This window comes from Linepithema humile, chromosome 7 (genome assembly GCF_040581485.1).
Source record: "Linepithema humile isolate Giens D197 chromosome 7, Lhum_UNIL_v1.0, whole genome shotgun sequence".
Taxonomy (NCBI): domain Eukaryota; kingdom Metazoa; phylum Arthropoda; class Insecta; order Hymenoptera; family Formicidae; genus Linepithema; species Linepithema humile.
In genome coordinates, this window is record NC_090134.1 from 1,144,701 (window position 1) to 1,169,141 (window position 24,441).

At 37.3% G+C, this 24,441-nt stretch overlaps 4 protein-coding genes across 8 annotated transcripts; 2 read left to right on the plus strand and 2 right to left on the minus strand.

The window, feature by feature from the left end:
• Positions 1 to 14: 14 nt before the first annotated feature.
• On the plus strand, positions 15 to 2,957 carry LOC105678593 (uncharacterized). The gene is made up of 6 exons (XM_012378063.2): positions 15 to 430; positions 836 to 887; positions 980 to 2,116; positions 2,187 to 2,283; positions 2,372 to 2,471; positions 2,551 to 2,957. Exons 1-6 carry the CDS (start codon positions 325 to 327, stop codon positions 2,610 to 2,612), a joined length of 1,554 nt encoding a protein of 517 aa, XP_012233486.1. The 5' UTR covers positions 15 to 324; the 3' UTR covers positions 2,613 to 2,957.
• IA-2 (tyrosine phosphatase IA-2) lies at positions 2,475 to 19,771 on the minus strand. 5 transcript variants are annotated; one of them, XM_067359029.1, is made up of 19 exons: positions 19,753 to 19,771; positions 18,473 to 18,594; positions 15,744 to 15,848; positions 11,766 to 11,819; positions 11,452 to 11,512; positions 11,020 to 11,151; positions 10,701 to 10,782; positions 10,432 to 10,526; positions 9,621 to 10,303; positions 9,235 to 9,393; positions 9,019 to 9,059; positions 8,785 to 8,952; positions 8,564 to 8,690; positions 8,384 to 8,451; positions 7,904 to 8,284; positions 7,463 to 7,684; positions 6,096 to 6,460; positions 5,961 to 6,014; positions 2,475 to 5,899 (listed from the first exon to the last, which is right to left on the minus strand). In XM_067359029.1, the coding sequence occupies exons 3-19, from the start codon at positions 15,838 to 15,840 to the stop codon at positions 5,617 to 5,619; spliced, it is 3,072 nt and encodes a 1,023-aa protein (XP_067215130.1). In that variant the 5' UTR covers positions 15,841 to 15,848; positions 18,473 to 18,594; positions 19,753 to 19,771; the 3' UTR covers positions 2,475 to 5,616. The 5 variants fall into 5 exon arrangements, with proteins under 5 accessions (XP_067215130.1, XP_067215131.1, XP_067215132.1 ...); XM_067359030.1 differs by lacking the exon at positions 19,753 to 19,771 and adding an exon at positions 18,969 to 19,497; XM_067359031.1 differs by lacking the exons at positions 18,473 to 18,594; positions 19,753 to 19,771 and adding an exon at positions 17,201 to 17,344 and having other exon boundaries at positions 2,475 to 4,838; positions 5,577 to 5,899.
• A 141-nt stretch (positions 19,772 to 19,912) lies between these two features.
• RpL27 (ribosomal protein L27) lies at positions 19,913 to 21,205 on the plus strand. Its single transcript, XM_012377859.2, has 4 exons — positions 19,913 to 20,010; positions 20,509 to 20,741; positions 20,894 to 21,030; positions 21,118 to 21,205. The coding sequence occupies exons 2-4, from the start codon at positions 20,523 to 20,525 to the stop codon at positions 21,164 to 21,166; spliced, it is 405 nt and encodes a 134-aa protein (XP_012233282.1). The 5' UTR covers positions 19,913 to 20,010; positions 20,509 to 20,522; the 3' UTR covers positions 21,167 to 21,205.
• A 165-nt stretch (positions 21,206 to 21,370) lies between these two features.
• On the minus strand, positions 21,371 to 23,638 carry DCTN2-p50 (dynactin subunit 2). The gene is made up of 9 exons (XM_012377862.2): positions 23,480 to 23,638; positions 23,314 to 23,385; positions 23,113 to 23,252; positions 22,937 to 23,048; positions 22,694 to 22,848; positions 22,384 to 22,618; positions 22,142 to 22,318; positions 21,945 to 22,047; positions 21,371 to 21,879 (listed from the first exon to the last, which is right to left on the minus strand). Exons 1-9 carry the CDS (start codon positions 23,513 to 23,515, stop codon positions 21,701 to 21,703), a joined length of 1,209 nt encoding a protein of 402 aa, XP_012233285.1. The 5' UTR covers positions 23,516 to 23,638; the 3' UTR covers positions 21,371 to 21,700.
• Between the last annotated feature and the right edge of the window lie 803 nt (positions 23,639 to 24,441).

A 24,441-nucleotide genomic window follows, 5' to 3' on the forward strand; every position in this document is an offset into this window, starting at 1 on the left:
TTTTCATTCTTAAGTATATCTTTACTTTTCTAAAATTTGTGGGCTTTTTGGGACCCATGGAATAGACGGCCCTGAAATCACACGTCAACATCATGTATACAGGTGTAATACCATATGACTGATCGACTGTGTTATGAATATCGGAGCATATGAAAAAAACGTCAGAAATAATATAATTAAACAATAACGACAAATAAGAATCCCGTTTATTTTATTTGGTGCAGATATTCGCGATTTTTGGAAAGATTTAATCGACATATTCATTAAAGAAACGAGATACTCCGTTTGTGTACTCCGAAAAGAAAGAAGCGTGCTCCGTAAACAATGGCAGTATTTTTGCAATTTGATTGTCTTACACATAATGAAACTGCGAGAGAAGCAATGGAAAACTACATCGGAGTTTTGCAAAAAGCATTCGACCTTCATCGAAGTAATTATCTTATATTGTTAATAACTATTGCTCCAATTTCATCTGATACTTTCTTTCGATTAAATGATACAGAAGCACTAGATATTTAAAAAATATTGATTATATATTATTTTTGCAATATTTAAATGTATTTTTTAATCGCGTAATATATGTAACTTTTAGTTATAAATTTTTGGATATTTTGAAAAACATTTAAACCATCTTGAATTAATGGAGAAACTAACCATAAAACGTGGAAATATATTTTCTGCAGCCAATCGTTTGAAGCTGCAAATTAGTACAAATTCTTCTTAAAAGTTATTAGAATTAAACATTAAAAAGTGTGTCAAAGTACAAATATTCCAAAAAACATTATATATCTGTTTTAAATATTTTATGTAACTAATTAGTTTTTTTATTTTATAGATTTATGGGAAAATTATGTGAAATTACAAGAAAAATATGAAAAGCGTGACGTGTAAGTTTCTTGTTTATGAAATTTATAATTTATATTTATCTAATTTTATCAATATTTATTATGTGAAGAGTAATACAAAACATACGTTCCAGACATCTTTCACCCGAGACTGATAAACTTTGTAGAGAGGAAGAAAAGGAACTAGCATCGCAAAAACAGTTGAATAACTACGCTATTGCACAAGAAACTGATAGACCATTTTCGAAATTAGATACATGGAATATGAGTCTTAATTCTGATGAGGAAACTAGTTTTTCAAGTCCAAGCAAATCGCTACACAAAATTACCACTAATTTTAGTCCACCGAGGAGTCCAGTATTCTCTAGAACATATCAAAAGACTGGCGGCACTTCTGCAAGAAAACTCAATCTCCGATCATTTAAAGCAGCAGCGTCAGTACATAACAATTCATCATCCGACATGAAGCCACATCACAGCACTAAAGAAACCACTTCTACAAAGTGTCCGAAATTAGAGATTAGCACATCACATCATGTGGAAACCACAATTCTGTCAGGTGGCAAGAAACTGAAGCAATCTCGACTTGTGTTTAATCCAACAAGATGCAACGAAAAGAAGGTATCATTGCCATATGCAAACAAACCAGCTAGCATATTGCCAAAAACAGAAAAGGATTCCATAAGTAATATTTCTGTAGAAAAAGCAATTCTTACTTCGAAAAATAATGTGGTAAGCACCAACGAAACTATTGAGGATGTGATAGAGATCAGTCCTACACAAAGAAGTGTTACATCTAAAGTTAGACATTTAAAATTAAAGAGGAAAGCTCCTATAAAGCAAGCGACAAAATGTTCTCCAAGGAAAAATAATCCCAGTGCTGTACCTGAGATAATCATAGATTTTGCACCATGTGCTTTGCCTAAATATACTTCTACACAAGTGAAAGATGATAAGGAGAATAGGAAGATAAAACCTACAGTTAATATATTAGAAAATAAAGTCAATACAAGTGATTTTGCATCAGTAAAAGTGCACAGTGAATCACAAGTTCTAATAAATGTGAAATCTATCAAAACTGAAAGAGAAAGTCAATCAGAAATAAATAAAGCGCAAAATATTACTCAAAACACAAATAATTTTGCAAATGAAGATGAAACTTTTTATTTACCTGCGGAGCAAGCTGCAAACACAAATAACAGGGATGACATCAATTTGCACGATACAGAGAATAAACCACCTGTGACGAAAATATTACTGAACAAAGACATGTAAATATTTTTTTAATATAAGTTAATGTAATTTTGTTTACACATCTAATATATGAAAAATTATTTGCAGAAAGAGAAGGAAAAAAGATATCCCAGAGCAACTTAACATGCGATGCAAAGCTGACAGAGCAAAACTAAGTGGCTGGGATTGCTGGGAATGCAAACAAGTAATTAACAAATAATATATAATTGCATAAAGCACATTTTTTTACGAAAAACAAAAAGAATTAATTTCTAATCTTGTTTGATTTTTAGTATTATCAGAATTTGTCATTGTCGGAAGAAGAATTACAAAAACGGAAAAATCAATGCTCGCGTCATCGACACAGATACGACAGACCAAATACACCAGAAGGTATATTTTGTATATTTCTATATATTTTATATATTATACATAGTACATATATATGATAAAACATGAAACTTTTGTAAAGGTTTTTGGGATCCAGAATTTCCTGAGACATTATCATCCACTTATCGGCAAAATCAAAATTGAAACATCAGTTACAATGTAAATGGGAACATAATATTGTAAATATGTTGTTGGTACATATAATTTTTAATTGTTCCATAGAATTTATATTTTGTAATAAAGTTTGATAAAACTAAACATTAAACATAAAATGTCTGTATTCAAAATATAATACAAGCGTTAAATATGACCGGGAGAAAGTGTAAGTGCTTTCATGGCTTGAACATAGATCGATTTATTATTTTACAACATGTATATAGTATTATATTTTGGATAACATAGTATATAGATTTATATATAACTATCATTTCCTTTTTATATATATATATATATATATATTTTTTTTATATATATATTTATATATAGACTCATCCCTTTACATAAAAATATAGAATCTGTTCTTGTGAGTCGGTGCTAAAGAAGGCTAATCAAACTTAGTTGCGGTGAACAAGCGAAGTTTGACACAGTTTCAAGGTACATCAGTGTTCCTACCGTTCAGAATTCCCACGAAAATCATATTCGCATCGCGTTATTACGCATTTATAGGCTCGCGAAACTTTAATCCATTTAATTACCGATTTTATTCGGTATCAATTTCAACGCCGTCAAAAAATATATTAAAATATTGTTCCTCTCATTTTCTCTCATTTTTTTCAAGCATATTTCTCAGCAAAAAATAAAAATAAAAAAAAAAAACGTTACAGATATGTGTGAAATACATTTGCAGAAAGTAATACAGTCAGATCGTAAAAGTTCCACAATAATGCGAGTTTAATCGCTGTACAGTAATGAATAAACCCTGACACAACACGCCTGGGTGACAGCGTGTATATTTACGTATATAATTTGCACCATTTAACATTGTTCATCAAGCAATATAATTTTTTTTCAGCGAAACAATCGCACACATACGATACTTTAGGACATCAAATCACGATTCTCGTAGAACAATTGTGGGAAACAAAACGTTGCTCAATGATCGACCAGATCATTTCGTAGCACAAGTACACGTACTTTTTATCAGTGATATAATAGTTTGGCTGTCCGATCGATCATCTGCATCTTCATGCGTACTTTACATATATATATAAATACATCCCTCGTAAAATTCTACATTGCAATAAAAACTTATACTCGATATTTTTTTAGCAAATATTTTACCTATAAATAAATAATCATGTGAAATAAATATATGATATATAAAATATTGATAATATAACAAATATATAGATGATTAAAGAAATATATAGATCTTTTTAAAGACAGTAACGAGAAATAGTTTGCTTTAAACAGTTTCACTAAAATAAATTTATGTTCACACCTCGATGCATACGTATTTTGGTATTATGCAATTGACTTAGCTGATTGGTTTATATTGATTATTATTTTCACCGTGTTCGAGAGCGGAAGTTTTGTTTTGTTCATTCCTTTAAAGCTATTATAAAGCATATTAATCGAAGAGCACATAGGAGTCAATGTAATTCAATTTGTGTATGTACACGTATGTACACACAAGTTTGCACAAGCAAAACCTTTGCAAATAGTACTAACAAAATGAGTTTTTTTAATCGATAAATTAAATGAAAGATTATTAAAAACGAAAAATTTAGTTATCTATGCACAATTTAAATTATATTTATTTAACGAAACAAGAATGTAATGAATAATTATAACTTAAGCTCTGCAAATAACCGCGCCTTTAGCTCTTAGCCTTTCTTTCAACTTATTGTTTTGTCTCATAACGTTAATAAAACTAAATAACTAAGGCTGAGCCAATAATATATATGCATTTTTAATAAAATACTCAAATGCGATAAAACGTTCGATAGAGACAATTTGTTAGATATTCCATAGATATTCCATAGATTCTCTTTGTCTATGAGAGGCAATATGGAACACGCGTTGTAGACAATATGATAGACAATAAAAATTCCGGCCCGCTCTCATGTCGCATATTTAACGCTAAACGCAGCCAGTTCGAGCGTTAGTCCGCGATTAATACTGAAACGATATCCTCCTCGTATCAAGCAAATAAAGCTCTGAACTCGGATGACCGCGTTTAACGTCAAATGCGGTGCTTAAATAGACACTACTAATATAAAATATGTTCCGTCGTATCATCGATCGATCGCACAGTGCAGCAGTTGTATATCTCAGTCGTTGATGTATTATATATGCCTCCAGTAACAACCATATCTACCTGTCTGTTGATTCTCTATACAGGTACTTGACCCTTGAAATAGGCCGCGTCTAAATGAGCAGAAAGGGGCGACGTACGCGATTAGTCGAGGTAATAAAACGGCACTACTTGATAGAGCAACGATGAAAAAAGAATCAACCGAGAAAATCATACGTTACATTAATACTTGAAGCTGTCTTGACACATGTATGTTCTCGTTTACTTTCCCTCCGTTAACTCAAAACGGTACGCTACTTCTCACGCTAAGAATTCTAAACCGACTATCGTCCTTTTCGCGCCTTGGAGAAGTACAGCTTATGTACTTCAGGAATATGAAAGAAGAAGCTCGCGGCGATTGGTGCACTCTAAAACTAATCACGCGGAGGTGTGTTAATCGGGAAGTACTCGAGCGTGTAGAAAATCTCAACGGAAAAATCGATTGATCCACTCTTTACTCCGGTAGGGTACATCGTAGTAAACAGCTAGTCAAAGTGTTTGCCGTTCCCGTGACACACATTGAAATCAATGGAATAGATATCTCTTACCCTCGTCCGCGTCCCGACTTTAAACCCTGAAGAATACAAAATAGTCGATTGGCGCAATTATATACCTTATCAGATATCGCAACAACGATGTTAAGATTTGATTCTTCAAGATCGGAGATCTTGAAGAAAATATTTTCGAAAAAAATTGAATTTCTCGAATTGTGTAAAGTTTGTAAAAGAATGTCAAAGACAAGAGCAGAATCCTAGTTGAATCCACTGGAGTTAAAAAGACCAGAGTTAAAAGTCGTCAAGCCTTTTTCATACTATTCAAGGGTTGATCTCAGCGCAGGTCGTAGGGTTGACTTCACTGCTCTGATTTCGTGGGTGGCGAAGAACCGCTTGCTGCGCTAGTAGTCGCGGCGGATTTCTCATTCGACGGTATGGGCAAAGCCTTGAGGATCGCGTGCACCTCTTCCGCCACCGCCATCAGGACAAACTCGAATTGCTGTTTTGTAGCGACCATGTTGGGCCTCTGATCTCTAATGTGCTCAAGAGTGGCGGCGATGTCGATCTCTTTCGCTCCCTTCGTCATCCGATTTAGGACCATGTCGATCAAGCAGTACGTACCGGTTCGTCCAGCTCCGTCACTACAAAACGGTCAGACGTAAGAAAACAAGATCGTCATTGATAAATGTAGTCAATACTTACCTGCAATGCACGACTATCGGACATGACCTTCCGCGGTACGATTTGTTAACTTTTCTGGAATAAAGAAAACGTCAAATAATTATCCTTAATGAAGTAGACAAATCTATGTAGCAGACAATTGAATCAGTGGCTAACCTGCGGAACTCGAGCAGTGCCTTCGTGGAGTATGGAACGCTGTTCTCTGGCCAGGATAGGAAATGGAATTGCGTGACAGTGCGAGTCTCGCAAGTGCGCAGATTTTTCAGATAGAAGGAGCGCACCAGATAATCGTCGCACCAGAAGTGCTCCGACACCAGATGCACCTCGTAGATGTGGTAGAGCTCGGATCCCTCCTCGGGCCAGTAACGGTGGCACATGGCGCGGCCCTCCTCGGTGAGCCGTGTCAACATCACAATCACCACGCTGCCTTGTTCCCAAACCAATTGCCAGAAATCAGCCGTGGACTGCGGCAGCGGTCCCTGTGTGGTTATGTAAGCCGGGTTCCGGGGGTCGTGATCCGTCTGCAAAAAATAAACGGCATTTGGCGAAACAGTTTTTGGCGAGAGAATTTGATAAGCACTCGGCTTGTGAACGATAGGTTGATCGAAAGATTCGTTTCTTTTTTTCTTTATTTTTTTTCTCTCGCCCTCTTATTCCAATAAAACGAAAGTTTTGATCAACCTAATCGATTCGTTTCATATTCAGTGCCTGAGAAGCCGTGATCTTATTTTCTTCAAATTTAGGACAGGCTCTTGCAATCTGTATAATTTCACAGAAAAAAGCTGTACAATGCAACTAATAAAATTTCTTTGAAATTCTTGTTGTTATCGTTCAAATGCTTTCTCTATCTAGGCTTCCTGTTCACCACATGTACGTGTGTGAATAACAATGCGGTCATACATTGACAACTGTGCAGTTAAAAAATACAAGGCTTGCTCATCGATAAACATGCTAGTTTTGTTCACTGCGTGACGATTAACGATGCACTAAAGAAATATCTATCGTAAGCGTCAGCCTCACAAAAATTACGCCGAAAAAAAACGACTCTGCGATCTTCAAAACGATTAACTTGGCATGCCCGTCGTCTGTCTGTGACTTACCGACTTCTACATATATTGCGATGCGGCAGCCGGAAAACCGCATGTCGTACGTATTTCAGCAACGTTATCGTGAAAACGAAAATATTTATTTTATTGTTACACAAGTTACCTCATGACACTTTCGCATATTGGAATAAAAGATTCAGAATTTTCACTTTATATATTAAGCACATTGAGTTCTGCGCATTGAAACGCGATATCCTCCCGAGCTTGGTTTACAAAAAATTATCATTGTATCGCTATATCTTCAAGATTCATTAATAAAAAACGAGAATATTATTCATAACTTTCTGCACTTTCTATTAAATATTAAATATATTCAATTTACAAAAAGAAAGGAACGGTTAGGCTTCAGGAGGATACAGAAGGATAAAGAAATGTTCGAACGTGAGATGATATCGTGAGAGATAAGATCGCACTTACGATCGTGGAAGCGTTGATGTAATCAGAATTATTGGCGTTCGTAAGATCGTTCAGGACTACCCGGGAGTGATCGTAGGGAAGTGCCGCGCCGGGACGATTCTGTTTAGCGTTCGCCTCGCTCTCCGCGATCTCCGTCGACGATGGATCGGCCTCATAAGCGCACAACGCCGCCCATTCTTGATCAAGACGATCCTTATTCTTCAGGTGATCTTCCATGTAACTCTGCCGAATGATTTGGTGGATAAAAGGACAGACATAAATATATAATAATGATCAAATGATTCATCAAACTAAAACGCCAAAGTCATTTCGAGAATATTTCTAAATATTTAAGTACCTTCGAACATATATTTGATTTTTTTCTATATCTTACTCAAAATATATATTTAAGGAAAGATTTCGGTTTATTCTCTTTCTCGTTCTTTATGCTGTTATACTTACAAGTACCATGTGACCGGTGGATATGTCCATGTTGGAAAGAGTGGGCTCCTCGCCCCAAGAAGATGTGCTGGAACGATTGGAGGGCAGATTACCGAACTCGCTCTCGCGTGATAGACTCGTGATGCGCGGCGATTCCACCTTCTCGTTCGGCTGCTTTGCTTGCATCCTTGCCCTGCACAGATCCTGATAGTCCTTGGACGCCTCCGGGTCTGGGGTGGTCAGCCCGGCGAGCTTCGCGCGACATTTAGCGTGGCGACGCGCGATTATCAGCGTAACCACCGCGGCCGCGGTCGCAGCCGCGACTCCGGCGGCCACCAGCGCTCCGAACAAAGTAGAACTCACTCCGCCCTCGCCTACTTCCAGGCTGGCTGGTAATTTAGCCTACCAAAAGTAATGCCGAAGTAATATTACGCTTACGGGCGCGCAAAATTCAAAGATATTGCGAAATCTTGTGCTTCAAAAAAAAGATATCCACTGTACCTTGTTGCCTATACCGGCTCGAAGGACTTGGAATCCCAGCGAATTGCGTAATTTGCCACGTATGTCATCTAAGAAAAAATAACAAACCTTACTTGTCGCGAACAATCGAGTTCGCTTTTATCTCGCATTTTACACGGAATTTGATTCGTATACTGAAGTGAAATAAGTACTGCAAATTACCGATGCTGCTGACGACGTCAGTAGCATTTAAGTTCTTGTCGTTCTGACTGACTTTGAAAGTAACCTCCGCGCGGCCCACTCGTATGTCTCTCAAAGTACCCGGTTGCAATCCTAAGAATTCCTCGATCTGGAAATTCAATGGAGCTAAACATAAGTTTGACTGTACTATTTGTAATTAACAACTTCTCCAACTCTGAACTACCATTCGAACACTATTTCACCTTGGTAACTACATGCGCTCCTTGTTCCCACTTGTGAAATTCCTGTTCAAACTCAATGTAGACGTAATCCAGGTCAACGTTCTTGTAAGTTGTCGGTGGTTCGTGGCTGGCTTTGTGCGAGTTACTGCGTAGCTCCTTCTTTGTGAACGGCGCGTATACTTCATTATTCTGTAACACGATGTCCATGTAATTCCTACAGTCTGTAATATCTAAAGTACACTTAATTATACTTACGTCCTCGTCGTCTGCCCCGGCATAATCTTTGTCGACGGGAGCTAAAAAAATATAGCCATCATAAATCTCGACAAGCTCGAATTTTCAGATTAAATAACTATCAATTTGATCTTTAGAGCATTAATGAAAAACTTCACTTTGCGATGTAATGGGAAAGTCGATTGCGGAGCGGAAATTAAACATGAATTTACATGTAGAAAAGTGTGCTTCGCTCACCGGACGGAGATTGAGTTTTAAACGCGTAATTATTCGTCGAGAATGGCGGCCCAGGTTTCTTGACGTCCAGACGTTCTCTACGTTTAAACCCCGCTAGTTCTCGCTGCCATAAAAGCGCGTCCAAGTCATCGTCGTCGAACATCTCGTCATACGAAGTTCCTGCGTCAGATTTATTTCAGCTTAATATTTTTGAAGCGCGCTTAATACTTTTGCGACCAAATTGCCTCGTATTTTTCGCTTGTAGATTATCTTCAAACTAAAATATATGCTAAGTGAATGATTTTGATTGTTTCTCTTTATTTTTTTAGGTTGGAAAAATAGCATGTGCTAGCAAGCAACATCTTATTAGTTACGAAAGGATTAATCTGCTCAAACGACAAACTTACCAACCGCATCGGGTGCAGCTTTGTGCTCCAAAGATTGCTCGATTCCTCCCTCGGTGTACATGCTGCTCGTCTTCGAGGCATCCGAACCATCCGTTTCGGATCCCTCGATCTCCTCCAAAGCTGCTTCATCGGTTCCGCCGTCCTCATAATCGAGATCCTCGTCGTTATGCTTGATCATCATCCCGTTTGCGCCGTCCACCCTCGTCGACGCGTCGCCGTTGAGAAACTCCAAACGCGGTTGTTTCTTTCGGTGCTTGTACTTCCTGGAAAACTCCCTCTCGTATTCCCGCTCATCTTTCTCGTCGTCGGGAAAAGGCTTCAATAGTGTGTAATCTGTCGATTTCTCATCCGGCAGGAATTGAAGCGCGTCGGCGGACAAAAGCTGCGCGTCGTAAAGATTTTCGTCGTTGTCCTCGGGCAATCTTGCGTCCGCCAAAGTGTCCTCGACGTCGCCGTTTCCGTATCTATCGACAAAACTATACCGGCGCGTTCTCGGCGGATATATTTGCTCGCCCACATCGTTCAGCGATTTTCTGTACTCGTCCTCGTATCTCTCGTCGTTGATCGAAACTCGGTCGCTTTTGTCGCCACGCCAATTTGTGGATTCAAGTCTATAAACAGGTTCGATGGATTCCTGATTGAACGGCAGCAGTCGTTGTTCGTCGTAGAAAGTCGGTAACATGCTTAAAAAAAATTCGATAATATTACAAAACAAAATAAAAATCGAATTGTGTTGAAATCAATACGTCTTTTGAATATGTTTCTATTATTTCTTATCGGCCTCTCTTTGAACAGAACGAGATGTACATACTTATTCTCGACGTCCGCGGCGCGATATAGAGCGTCGGCCAAATTACTCTCCGGATTTTCATTGTTGGATATTTTTAGTATAGCGACTGGAATCACCTGAAAAAAAAATAGCTTTTACTGTGACGGTATTGTTACGGAGAGTTATTTTTTCAAGAGATAATCGCGGTAAGTCTATATAACGTTGCCAAGAGCGACTATCTTTCGTGATTGCGAACACGAGCACGTCTATGATATCGATATACGGAAATGTTCGTGTCAAATTATATGTACCTCGTTAATGGGATCGTTCTGCTCGTCGAGATGCGATTCCTTCAAATATTCGCAGAGACGAAGATCATAGATATCGTTTTGCCTGAAAAGTGTCGGGTTTTGTCTTATCAATTAATGTTTGTCGCGTATTTTTTCATAATTGTAAAAAAACTTGAAAGTAAAAAAAATCCTACGGAAAGTTAAATTACATTTCTAAAATTTGCATATCAAAATGTTGAAAAGCCGCGCCGCTTTGCATACAAATTCCTGCATCAACAAATCTCAATTTGTCGGCGCAATTGTTTATTATAATTACTAGCTCATATCGGAGAAGACATACCCATATCGGAGATTACGTAACGAGGTTTGCATTATACATTGTGTAAATGGATGCTTCCATTTGTATCCGTCGGACTCCAGTTTCTCCAATTGCAGTCTCAGCAACTCCAATTCGCCGACATCGAGATTATATCTGCGCGATAGAGAGAGAATAGGCTTGTATTAAAGCGCCAATGATGCTACCAATTATATCGGCACTTGCGTCGATCGCGCTAATCGTGCATTACGCGGATGTGCGGTAATAAGGACGAAATAAAGACGAGATGACGAGACCGATTTGACGATTTGGCGATAAAATTAATCGAATGAGAATCCGATTCTTCATATATCGCGCTCGCGTACATTGGTTTGACATTTCAACGAGACGCTGCACCGCAAATAATTGATGAGAGCCGTAAATAAATCTTGATTTTAGGAGCGTAACGGAACTTACTGGTACAAATCGTCATTCTCTAAATCCCTGTACCGTGATATACATTTTCCGAACGCCAGATCTGAAAAAAACAACAACATTAACATACAAAGTGAATGTCTGTAGATATATAGTAAAAAATTCCTACCAAATTTCAAATTTAATGTCACTCGCAATTTCAATATTAAACTAACCGTGCTCTTAATTAACTTGTCAACTGAATTCAAAGTTTATTTTAAATATTTTATTTTCCTCCGCGCTGCGACAAGGCCAGACTTAAAAGTGATTTCTCGCTTTATTATTAATTCGTTAATTAAACTGAATAAAATTGTTACCGTTGAAGCAGTTCTCCGTCTGTGGATCGCATACGTTATCGCTGAATAGGCATCCTGGAAATAGAACGATTACACTCAGCACCAAGAGAAATTGTACATGCGACGCATGAGAAAGGCCAAACGTAGCTCAAAACTAATAATTAATTAGCATTTGCGTCATATGCGGGTTCAGCGTGCATTACTGCTGGATCGCGCCTACATTTTGGCACAAGTGCGTAATACGATTCACCCTCGTCATTTAAGGACATTCGCTTATGAAACTGTCGACGAGTCTCTTTTTCGTTACATCATACACCTCGCATCTCTCACAAAGTATATATTCTGCGAATAAATATAGCGACGCGCTGGAAATATCTAACAGCGAACTAAATTTTATCAGATTGCCCGAAATAGTTCGGGTGGGTTTAATATTATGAATGATTCACAGCACATGTTATTATGCAGCAATTGTGTCATCACATACATTTTACGTCGAATATTTCAGTAAAACCCTCGATTAAACAAAAAAAGAAAAAAAAAGAAAGGACTAAGAATGGTTCTTGTTATTTTTTACTTCTTCATCATTGAATCTTTATGACTTTTTAGACAGTCAATTTGCTGCAATTGTTTGTTGACCTTGTTTTGTTGTCCTTGAAAACAAATTATTCATCTCGCAGATGTTGTCATTCGTGGTCATTCATCGCTCATCAGCGATTCATGTCAGATTGTATTGTCGTAAAGTCGTAATACGATCGGATCGATGATACTCGGTTTGATGTCCGGCGCGCTCGGTGCGCATATATAAAAGGTTAAAGGGAAGAATGTTGCGCGTGTGATTAAATGATTAATGCAACACAGAATGCGGAGGGGAGTAAATGAATGTGGCGAGTCGCGTGTTAACGCACTCGTCTTTCATCCCTCAACGCGACTCTCCGGCAAATTGTGAATTATAGCTGTTGAAATAAATATAGCATACCTGAGAGAGCACCCACTCAAATAAACCCGCACTGAAAAGAGGAAAAAATTCTCCATCCGCGTGTTTATAAACAGGAAAAGCTTTTCAACATAAAACATTAAAATATGCGCGAGTAAAAGTGGAATGGAAAAAGATGCAAATGTGGCAAAATTCGAAAAAGGGCAAGAGTTAAGCAGCGCTTCGGAGAAAAGCCAGTGTTCCTGCTCATCCAAACGAAACTGTAGTTTGTAATCAAAGGTAATTGATAATGCAATGCTTTGTATGAATGTGACATGTGGCCTCCGGTCATTAGAATCATCATTTCGCATTATTCTCCGTCCGTAACATTTAGCTTATTTTCAATGAATCGCCCACACAAAAATAATAATTTTGAATCCAATACGTGGGTAGTTAAAATCGGTTCAGTCGAGGAGGAAGTGAATCGAATGCATACATAAACATGATGCTTCTTGCACACGCGAACGTAAATTAATAAACTGCAACAGCAGCGAGTACCCAAGCACACGTGGATGCGTATGGCTCAACCAGCAGCGCCCGAAGGGTCGCGAGGGAGATGCTTGGGTGCGGGATAGATAAACGAAGGGTCGTGGCGATATATCGCGCCGCGAGGGAGAAAGAGACGGCGTTACTCGCGCGCGATAGAGGTCTCGTAGCTTGCGAAGGCGGTGGCTGCGTGGGATGAACGGCTCGATAACTGTCGAGTTGCTGTCGTGGGCGAAAATCGAACACACCTACCCTTCTGTGTGTGTGTGTGCGCGTGTACGTGCAAGGAGAAGCCTCTCCCTCATTCTTTGGAGGAGCATCGACGAATTTCAAGATCGTCAACAATGAAGGTGACATGAAGAATTGCACTCTAGAAGCTCTCATCTAATCTTTCATGTCGCATGCAAGAGAATTTGCATCGCCTGTATTTACAGATTTCGCACTTGAAAACTTGAAAAAAGATCAGCGGCGTAAAAAATACAGGGAAAAAAGTTCTCCGCTTTACACAGAAATTTTTTCTTTTCATTTCATCAAATAAACTTAAATGTTTCCCCTTTTCCTTCCTTTTTCTCCCGCGATTTATTTGAGTTAGTTTTTCGATTTCTTTATCGAAATTACTGTCACTTGACAGTCTACAAGAGAATTTGCATAAAAATTGAAACGTTTCAAATAAAATAAAAATTCTTTCGTTACCTTCATAATTTGTTATCACATCATTACGCGAGGGTTGGATCGTACAGTAGTTTTCTTTTTTTTTCAGTTAACTATCTTAATATCTTAACTAATAAGAAGTTGACTTTCCCAAATTTTCTTCGCATGCCAATTGTTTACAACTCCAAGATCAATCAATTTACTTTGGCATTGAAATAAAACACTACTTCTCACTGTTGCCTTGCTATCTGTAATTGAAAGAATGACTATCATATAATTGTTTCACGATTACTATATTCATACGTAACTTCCCCCGAGTTTGGGGGTGGCAGAGGGGGGGAAGCGAGCTTTACATTGCGATCAGCTACAGAAGTAACAACGTGAAATCGATAAGGATCGACGACCGTAATCCCGGTTTCTCTCATGTGAAAGTACACCGAGAAAAGTAGAATCACGGAAAGCTTCTTGCTGACGTCAGCCGGCGAGGGATATCGCAAGTTGGAAATGTCGGCGAAACTTTGAAATCTAACATCGATCAGCGCAAACGCCTCTTTTCAATATAATAGCTGCAACTACTATTAACTGGTGACACGCATGTATACGCCAGCTAAAATTGATTGGGTAAAACTTTTGAATGACGGCCGAGCCCTCTTAAATTCTGACCGCAGGCAATATTTTAATTTACCGCTAATTAATTAAATTTCCCTTGTATTACGCGGTGTTGTGCAACTCTTGCACGCTGAGTTCATGATTATCGTCATCGATATGTCATCGTGTTCTTAAAGGCGAACGCAAACGACGTGCCTCGCGTTTAATTGGAGCAGAGCGTAGCATAGCATTCGCTCATTTTCGCTGCCACTTCTTGCAAAGTCTTGTTAATCAATAAGTATACTTTCGCAAGTGCGACAGAACAACGTGGCATTAACAGAAATAAAATATCACACGGCAACTTAATGGGGCGTCAACCATTATCGCGCGATCGATGCTAACACTCCGATGTAAGCATTCGTATTCGTGAGGAAAATGTCGATTGAACCAGGATAAGATTAATCGTTTTCCTACACTTGAAAAGAATGTTATTACTCTAAAAGAAAGAAATAATAAATTAACGTAATAAATAAAATAACATAAGAAACAAAAAGAGAAATAAATTTTTTATTTTCTTTCAGAAATTTAGAGAAAGATTTAGCAATGCACAGAACTTTTAAAGTTAAAAAGATTAGCTGATATTTCAGGAAACAAATAAAGGGTTTACAAAATCTTGCGACTTACTCGTTTGATGTCATATGTTTGTTTCAAAACAATCATAACGGCGAAACTATTTCACCAAATGAGTTTTGCCGCGGCATAGGTTCACGTCATTTCTATCAGCGCGTCGCTATCTACGAAATACATCTCTCATCCTCTGTTTCATATCTCCGCATTTATTGCTCACGCACATAAAGGATTTCTGTTTGATTCGCAGCGAAACATATCGCGAGCGAACGCTTCACCGTAAAACGTTATATATTTCCTATCCCTCGCAAAATCTCAATCATCCGGAATCTCTGCGGAGACTCGTGTTATTTTCAAAGAAAAGTGCTGGGCGATCTTCAAGTCCAAAGAAAGTGCACAACCGGCAGCTCGAACCAGCCGGAATTAAAACGGGCGTCCATTTGAAATTAAAAACCGCGGTTTGTATTTTCTGAGGGAAAGCAGACCCTCTTCATTCTCTCTCGACCTTTCAACTTTATTGGAGAGATGTACATTTCTGTACAATTCTTCGAGTATATCCGCGTAAAAGAGTGATCGCCGGCATTCCTGACTGATCACGGAATATTCGCGTGTGCTCTCGGATGCGAACGCTACTATTTCGCATCCGCAGGATAATAATATTCAATCATACTCACCAACATCGCCGTCAGCCAGAACGACGGCGTGATGAAGGATACGAAGCACCACCAGCAGCTCCACCAAGCCACCTCGCCACCACCGTTTACGGCCCATAGATGTTCCTGCAATTGTGAATGCACTTTACGTCACTCTCGCCACCATTCGCCTCGGTTAGAACGATAATTTTATCCACCCCGCGTTTCTCTCCCTTCCGGCAAATCTGTCTTGACAATTGTGTCGCGAGCGAGATCTCAGCGAATAAATAACGCGCAGGCATCACAGTTATCTGTGCTCCGCTAGCTTTCCCTCTTTTGCCGCGTTACAGTTCCCCATGATTTGAAATGTCACACTGCGGGATAATATTTTTCGATCCAAAGAAGATACAAACGTATTTTTATTCGCACGACAGACGTGGTGCGTCTCAAGCGTAAGGTCTCAGTTACGGACGTACAATCGAACTTGCGGTTTCCTCCAGCTTATAGCTGGTGTAAGTACTTCCCCGGGTGCATCGCCCTGGAGTGCAGTGCCCGCATTGAATCGAATCTAAAAGAAGCTAATGCGGATCTAGCAGAGATTAATGCACACACGTGTAACATCATTTTCGGCAAAATCACTACAACGGAACTGCCGCGAATTCAAGTCCCTATTTACTAGAAAAAGAAAAGGCAAGCGCCGACTGCTTGACATTCTGTATCATTTTTCATCAAGACAGATTTTCTTCAATACGTCACATCGTGTAAAGGTACAAAGATATCGCGTTATGTTAAAGACGGGAATATAAAACGATAAGAGGAGGATATTTCAATCACGTTTCCACGTCGCTGATCTTTCTGCTCTTCTAGTTTTTCAATTTCTATCCTTCGGTTCTCCATTGACTACCCCCCCCCCTTCTCGCGATCCTTTACACTTGTACTTCTCGATATATCTATATATATATATATATAGTCGAAGCATCAGGTTGTAGTCACATTCACCCTCCATCAAGGACAGACAAAGATCTTCTCGCGGAAATCTGCGCACCGCGCTGCGCCACCCACCAGCTTTAATTCCCTCGCTCAGATTATTCTCAGATATTACGAAAGCGGAGCACGGACTTCCTTGAGCAAAGCTCAAACGACAATTCGTATTATCCGTATTAAATATCCATCAATTCTTTTAATGCGGCTCATGCTCGATGTAAACACGCGATAAAAAGTGCACTCGGTCGCGTTAGACGCGCGTTGCAAATAACGTAGCGTGCGATTGTAGTGCCGGTAAGGAAAGAGCAAGACCTTTCGTATTTCGATACAACCCCTTTAGCCACTTAATTTGTCTTAAGGAAAATTGGTCGTAGAAAAAATTTGAAATACAAATACGAATCAAAAATAATTTCCAAGAAGATCATCAAACGCGTAGCACAAGTTTAATTTGTAAATTTGCAAAATTGACGTTAAAAAAGGAAATGTAAACGAAACATAAACGTGATGATCCTTACCTGGGCGTGACGCAGCGCAGTCTCTTCACACCCTGCAGCACATTGTGCACGCCGCCAACACCAAGAAACACCACCGTTACAGTTTTGTCTCGCGAGAGAGAGAGAGAGAGAGAGAGAGATATCTGGCGAATCACCACTCGGTGGTTCTGATAACGAACTCTTGGACCATGTCCCCGTGGACGGGTCGCCGGTTTCGCCGCAGCGATGGCACTGACTGAAAAGCAAGAGGGCCGATAGAACGAGGTGGTGGGAATGGTGGAGTTAGAGGAGGAGGAGCAGGTACAACAGGCGACGACGGCGTCGACGACGCGCAGGGCGTGCGTCGTCGGATTTTGAAATCGATTGCACCGTGCCGCCGGGTAGCGGAGACGCGATGCGATAGAGCAAGGGAGAAGAGAGAAGCGAGAGGAACAGAGAGAAATGGAGACGGAGAGGACACCGTCGGCGATAATAAAGAGGAATATCCAGCAAGAAGATAAATTACTTCGTCGCGCGAATTGAAGGGTAAAAAAAGATTGCTGGTAAACAAAATACAGGAATCGTAAGGCAGAAATTTTAATTATTGGAAAGAGAGGAAGAGAAAAGCAACGGAAGGTGATGTGTGACAAACATGGTCGACGACGAAACGCTACCTTGTTGTATTGTTGTGAATTGTTTAACTTCTTTTTACAATCCCAAGAGTTTCGTAAAGAAATATGAGGGCGCACCACTGAGACGAGTACCAAAGCCGAGAGAGTGCAACACTCGGCGACAGGAACGAAAAACTCTGGGAAATTATGCGCGTTGCGTCGTTGGAGAAGGGTTTCATAGGGCGTGATATCGATTAGGAACACTTGTTGCGGACGAGTTGAAAATGCGAGGCGAATACGGCCCACGCTCGCTGAGAAAACCGGAGCACAAAACGAAAGATTTATGTTCAGTTTCTAAATGAAGCCGAGAAAAAGAGAGAGGCACCATTAATTAGAAACGCTATAACGAACAGCAACGATAAATTATCGTAAAAATCCTTTCTTCGCATTCAGAAAAATATCGCATAACCATTCAAGGAGATTCAAAAAGAAGAAAAAATAGATATTACTTTTTCTTGCACGTTAAATTTTACGCCTTAATAAATGATCTTACATGTAAAGTGATTCAAAACAATCTGATGTCCTTGAAATGCTCACATTCTTCAGTAATTTCTAAGATTTTTCCTTTTGCAAAATTTCAAGGACATCAGGTTTTGAATCACCCTGTATGTGTGTATATACCTTACTTTTAGTTCACACTCACTTTTGTACTTTTTTCTTTAACTTTTATTTGTGATCTCGGTAAACTTATCCTTGCTGATCGTAAAATCGAGGAATTTATCATCTAAATTTGTACAGTTGGAACCTGAAGCAATTGACGTTTTTCTGAAAAAATACAATAGCAATATATTTTCTACAACTGTTGATAAAGAGAGAATTTTGATATACAAAATACATATCATTGGTATCTATAAAATCTGCAACACAGCCATAATATTCCGTGCTGTGCAATGTTTTGCGGAATTGCACTTCTGATTTACTGTATTTGTTTACTCTTACTCTACATTTTATAATTTAAATCTAAAAAATCATACAACAAATTTTTATTATTTTTCTGAAAATTTAATTAGTTTTAGATGCCTTTTGGGCAAATAAGATTGATACATGTTTGCTTTTTAAAAGTAAACTGACGCCTACATCAAAAGCTCAATTAATAAATCTTCACATTTCTCAACAGATATTTCTAAAAGATTACTTACAATTATACTTAAAGTTTCTTGCTGAAAGTTTGTCACATGATTAAGATTGATGTGTGTTTATTCACTTCAAGAGTAACTCGATGTTTACAAAGATCACAAGTTGATAAATCTTCGCAATCAAGTTAATCCTTGCACAACTTCTCCCAATAAAAAAGATGCACGGATAGAGCAGTTTCCATCATGCATATATATAAGATCATCTAATAAGGTGTATAATTAAAGTGTATAATTAAGGTGTATGAGTTTGCGTCATGTTCATAAAGAGCGTAATATAAATCTGCTCTTTTAACGTATTTGACCTGTTATTTACTTTTAATGAGGAAAACAAAAAAAAGACATACATAATGCATACATCGTTATTAATAGTAGAAGAAATTAATGATATCGTCATTGTCATCAATGGTAGAATTAAAATAGAATTATAATTAATTTGCTGTTATGTATAATATATTATATCTAAATGTATAAACTCCTTACTCGAATTGTTTAATGTTAAGAGAGTATAACCTCCAAATATATCATTTTTTAAACATATTCAATAACTCTATCATTTGACGTTAAATAGGCGTTAAAACCCTTCATATACCACCTTTGGCCATATGAATTCGAAAAGTTTCGAATTTATATTAAAATTTACATATTTTTAATCTCGAAGTCGTACTTCCTCGAAGTTTGGTTCAATTGTGATGTTTCAACATTGAGACACAATAAAAGAATTTATTAAAATTTATCACATGTTGAGAACGCATTGTCTACTAGATATTTCGAAACTAAATATAATTACCTTATTATGAAATAAGTTCTGCGTTTTCATATCTGCTTCTTTGATTTAAATCTTTGTTAAAACTAATTAAATCATGAAAAGAAAAAACAATCGCCATAGTAGATTTGCGGTAGATTTTGGCGGTTTTGAAGTGCATTGACTTCTGCGCAGTAAAGCTACCGGATGTTCAACAACGCGACATCTACCATCTAGCGGATTTATAACCAGTCGACCAAAAATAAGGTTAACTTCCTTTTATCCGGTACGAGAAACCGTGAGGTGCGTAAAAGTACTCACTGCATAGAATAATCCGTCAACATCAGTAGTTTAGAAAGTTTTTTTCGTTGCATTCGCGTTACTTTGTAATTAGTGTACAAACGCGATTCCTATTCGTACGTTGATATTTGATTCTTCGCGTATTTCGAAAATATTTGCTGCCCAATAATCACGGTTAACCTCAGTCAAACTCACGCTACATTCGACAGTAATCAATCATTCATTTGTCGTTGACTTTTGCATTTACGTTATTTCTTGCGACGTGTATCAGTGATATAACGTCTTCTATTGTTTTTTTTACACAAATTTATTCTCTTTTTCCACGTATTATGAGAGGTTATGACACATTGTGTTCCAAAATATTTACGTGTTGCCAGCATAGATATTTTAATATGATTTGTTTTAGAAAGAAAAATATACCGACTTTTTCAATTGCATAGAGAAAATGATTAAGACATTGATTTATAACTTTCTGTGACTTTATGTTTTTTGTTCTTTCAGTATACATCACCAAGATGGTGAAGATTATGAAAAATGGGAAAGTCGTGCTGATCCTTAGTGGTCGGTACGCGGGGAGAAAAGCCATCGTGATGCGCAACTATGACGATGGAACCACAGAAAAACAATATGGACATGCTTTGGTGGCAGGCATTGATCGGTATCCACGCAAAGTCCACAAAAGGATGGGGAAGGGAAAGTTGCATAAACGTTCCAAGATCAAACCTTTTGTTAAGGTAAAATTCCTTATCTTTTTTTTGTAAAATCTTTGTTAAATCTTAATTCTATTAAAAATTGTAAATTGTTTAAAGTAGACTTAACATAATCTTTATTATTTATATCTATTTGTAATTATATCTTGTAATTTTTTATTCGTAAAATATTGCAGATTCTAAATTACAATCATTTAATGCCAACGAGATACACGGTAGATTTACAATTGGACAAAATAGCCCCTAAAGATCTCAAAGACCCAATGAAGCGCAAGAAGGTTCGTTTCCAGACGCGCGTCAAATTTGAGGAGAGGTATCTAATTTGATATTCTGCTGTTATTGCAAAATTTATCCATAGTGTTTATAATTAACAATATCTAATTTTGTCAATTACTTTCAGGTATAAAAATGGTAAAAACAAATGGTTTTTCCAGAAGTTAAGATTCTAATTGTTTCTAAATAAAAAGTCTGATATACAGATATAAGAATGAATACAATTTTTTTCACTATATCCTATGTAAAAAATAAGGCAAATTTTTATATTTTTGACTAGCATTTTTATCTCAATTAATTTAGCTAACTTGTTTTTACTTCATAGCTGCATAGGTTAACTATATCTATATCATATATGAAGTGTTCAATAAAACTTACAATTTTTTTTACTGAAAACTTTCAGCTTTATTTAATTCGCATGCTTTACATATGTGGCTTTATTTCTCATTTGTGCATAAAACGACTTTCATAGGCTCTTATTATTCTTAGCAATTATAAAAATCAAAATACCGCATTTGCAAAATATTCAAGAATTAACAATGGTGAAATAATAATTAAGTGTAAAGCAAATAAAGAATTTATAAATTATGTTAAATAAACAATAACTTAACATGATATAAATGATATTTCATCGTGGAATGAAATAATTTAAGAAAATAGAATTAATCTAGCATTGCTTTCGTGTATTATACTCAATAGTTTTAATTTAATCACTTCTTAAGTTTTTTAATACGCTCGTCGAGTAATGCTACATTACTCTTTATAATTTCCATGTTAGAAGCGAAGTTTTCTTGCACTCCCTTCAGCAGAGACTTGTTGCCTTCTAATCCCGATGAGATTTCTGCTTGCAGTTCTTCTAATCTCATTAAAGATTTACTGAAGTCAGCAGCTAAAAATGTAATGTATTTTGTCAGGAAACTATTTTTTACATGTATATTCATTAAATAATTTTACCTTGTTGATGAATATCACTCAATGCTAATAGCCTTTCTACAGTTTGCGGTAGGATTTGCGATATAGCGTCAGTTTTCTTCATTATTTCATACATCTCCGAGATCTGTGAGAAAGAACAAGATTTATTATGTCGGATGCGATATCGTAATTGATTGATATCATAGTATATTGATTTTGATATTCGGATGATATATTACTTTTTGTTCTTGCTCAGAATCTTGTTCCGCTGCTGCTTTTTTCTGCGCAATGCTATCCATTCGGTAAATCAAGGTGCCTAATCTTGTTTCAATGGTGTCTAGTTGATTGACGTCCAATAGTGCAGATTTTGCCTCTAATTGTTGCACAGCCTCCATTATTCCTTGACATTTAAGGTTCTGTAGAAAAAACAATTCATAAATCTATTTATAACACATACGCATGAGAAATTGTAAGCTCTTACCTGTGAGAATTTAGAAAGTTTATCATTACTTGTTCCTATGAGATTCTCCAGACAACAGAGTCTTTGTTCCAACTGTGCAATCCTAGCTGCTTCCTGCATTCTTGCCTTTTCTGGGAAATACATCATCTGATACTTGAGGACACCAGGTTCAACTGATTCACTCGTTTTCTTCTCTGCAATCTTGGATGAAGGTACACTGGTCTGCTTAAACAATTCTATCTGTGACATCAATTGCCTGGAACATTAATACAATATTCTGTATTTAAGAAGGCATATCTATGTATAAAAATATAATCTTTAAATGTCATACTTAAGAGTAGTGCCTTGTGGATCTGATAAACTCGCAACAACATCAGGTCCTAAACATTCTTCCAGTTTTAGAGCAATCAATTGCTTTTCTATCTGCTGTGCTTGAGAAATAATCTCACTTGCAGATTTGATTTCTTGCTCATCTTTAGATTTTTCCTACATATATTATTAATACATATATATTAATATTATTTAAAACTACAGAATAATTGTAGCATAGCTAATTGGCAATATAAAAATATACCTTTAATTCATTCACTTCTTCATATAATTCCTTAATCTCACATTGCAGTCGCTGATACTTTTGGAGAGGAGTTTCTTTCTCACCTTCACCGACAAGTTCCCAATCTCCAAATCTAAAAATATTTGTATAATATATTGGTTCTACATATTAGATTTTATTAAATTAAAAGAACTTACTTGTATCCTGTTCTTGGCCTGTTGGACACACGATCTGAGAAATCAACAGGTTTTCCAACAATTTGTTTGCCTTTAAATTTGTTAAATGCTTCTTTAGCACTGATATGTAACTGTTCCACACAAGTGCTGTCAGGTTCTTCCTAAATAAATCAGTTACCAATTAGCATATCAAATGTTATGTGCAATGCAAATGTATCTCACCTCACAATACATTCGCATTTGCTCTGATTCAGGCAAATCGCTTGTCTCGTAAACGTCAAGTTGATCGTACGCCTGCAATATTTATTATTAGTATAACTCAGAATTGTATTTGCTCACAATATGACATATAAAAATGCGACAAGTATGTAATATATGATAAACTTACAATTCCTGGTAAATCAGCATATTTAGGGTCTGCCATCGTTAATCACGCAAATTGTTCACAACTATTGAAAAATATTATCAAAATTAGAATCAAAACCGTAATAAGGTGTAGTCTTCAACAAACTTGAACAACTTAAATCAACTAAGAAACACGACTTTCACAGCACTTTTTTATTATGCTCGTATCAGACTACACATTAAAGATTGAAATTTGACCAATCAGGACAAAGAACTTTTGGCTCTTTTTGTTTCGATTGGTCAAATTTCAATCTTATCTGGATATACCCTAAAATTGCTACAAGTTGGCAAAGGAGATTTCCATCATAACTAGCTAACTAACTTTAATGGAATCTCTGGAACTACACTATAATGGAATCTCTGGAACTACACTATAATGGAATCTCTGGAACTACACTAACCTCAAAAAACGCACGAAAAAGATTTAAATCTCCGAATCAGCTTTCTTTGATTTTCTTTTAGCTAAATTCTGTATTACTTTGCAAAATATTGCAAAGAATTTCGAATTTACAAAAGAATTATTATGACAATTTTATGATAGCAAAGTTTTCTTCTATGAAATTACTTTTTTAAATTTTTTATCTGCACATCAAAATGTCATTATTTTATAATCGAATAATAGTGTAAATACTATAGAAATACGCATACCACGGACTAAGGAATAGAGGGACGGTGCACAACATTGAGTAAAAAGAAACAGGAGAGAGCATATACTAGCCAGGACTAGGTAAATCCGCGGACGGATGTACGTCATGGCAGCCATCTTGAGCGACCACTTTTTGAAAGTGAGAGGGAATGCTCGAGCATAGCGGCAAGCGGCATACCGTACGCCGTACGCATTAATATGCAGTGTATAGTCTTTTATGCAACAGTGTATGGAAATAAACGATCAAAATGGTATACTGTAGAGCTTGTGGCATAACAGCAGCAGCTCGAAATCATGGA

Excerpts from the sequence above, each read along its gene's own strand:
- LOC105678593 (XM_012378063.2), top strand. The coding sequence starts at position 325 with ATGGCAGTATTTTTGCAATTTGATTGTCTTACACATAATGAAACTGCG. Across the intron at positions 2,284-2,371 it reads ATTGCTGGGAATGCAAACAA|TATTATCAGAATTTGTCATT; the intron begins GTAATTAACAAA and ends TTTGATTTTTAG. Across the intron at positions 2,472-2,550 it reads CAGACCAAATACACCAGAAG|GTTTTTGGGATCCAGAATTT; the intron begins GTATATTTTGTA and ends ACTTTTGTAAAG.
- IA-2 (XM_067359029.1), bottom strand. The coding sequence starts at position 15,840 with ATGGGCCGTAAACGGTGGTGGCGAGGTGGCTTGGTGGAGCTGCTGGTG. Across the intron at positions 11,513-11,765 it reads GACGGAGAACTGCTTCAACG|ATCTGGCGTTCGGAAAATGT; the intron begins GTAACAATTTTA and ends TGTTTTTTTCAG. Across the intron at positions 5,900-5,960 it reads CCGATAGTCGTGCATTGCAG|TGACGGAGCTGGACGAACCG; the intron begins GTAAGTATTGAC and ends ACCGTTTTGTAG.
- RpL27 (XM_012377859.2), top strand. The coding sequence starts at position 20,523 with ATGGTGAAGATTATGAAAAATGGGAAAGTCGTGCTGATCCTTAGTGGT. Across the intron at positions 20,742-20,893 it reads AGATCAAACCTTTTGTTAAG|ATTCTAAATTACAATCATTT; the intron begins GTAAAATTCCTT and ends AAAATATTGCAG. Across the intron at positions 21,031-21,117 it reads CGCGTCAAATTTGAGGAGAG|GTATAAAAATGGTAAAAACA; the intron begins GTATCTAATTTG and ends AATTACTTTCAG.
- DCTN2-p50 (XM_012377862.2), bottom strand. The coding sequence starts at position 23,515 with ATGGCAGACCCTAAATATGCTGATTTACCAGGAATT. Across the intron at positions 23,386-23,479 it reads ATGCTGATTTACCAGGAATT|GCGTACGATCAACTTGACGT; the intron begins GTAAGTTTATCA and ends TAAATATTGCAG. Across the intron at positions 23,049-23,112 it reads AGGCCAAGAACAGGATACAA|ATTTGGAGATTGGGAACTTG; the intron begins GTAAGTTCTTTT and ends AAATATTTTTAG.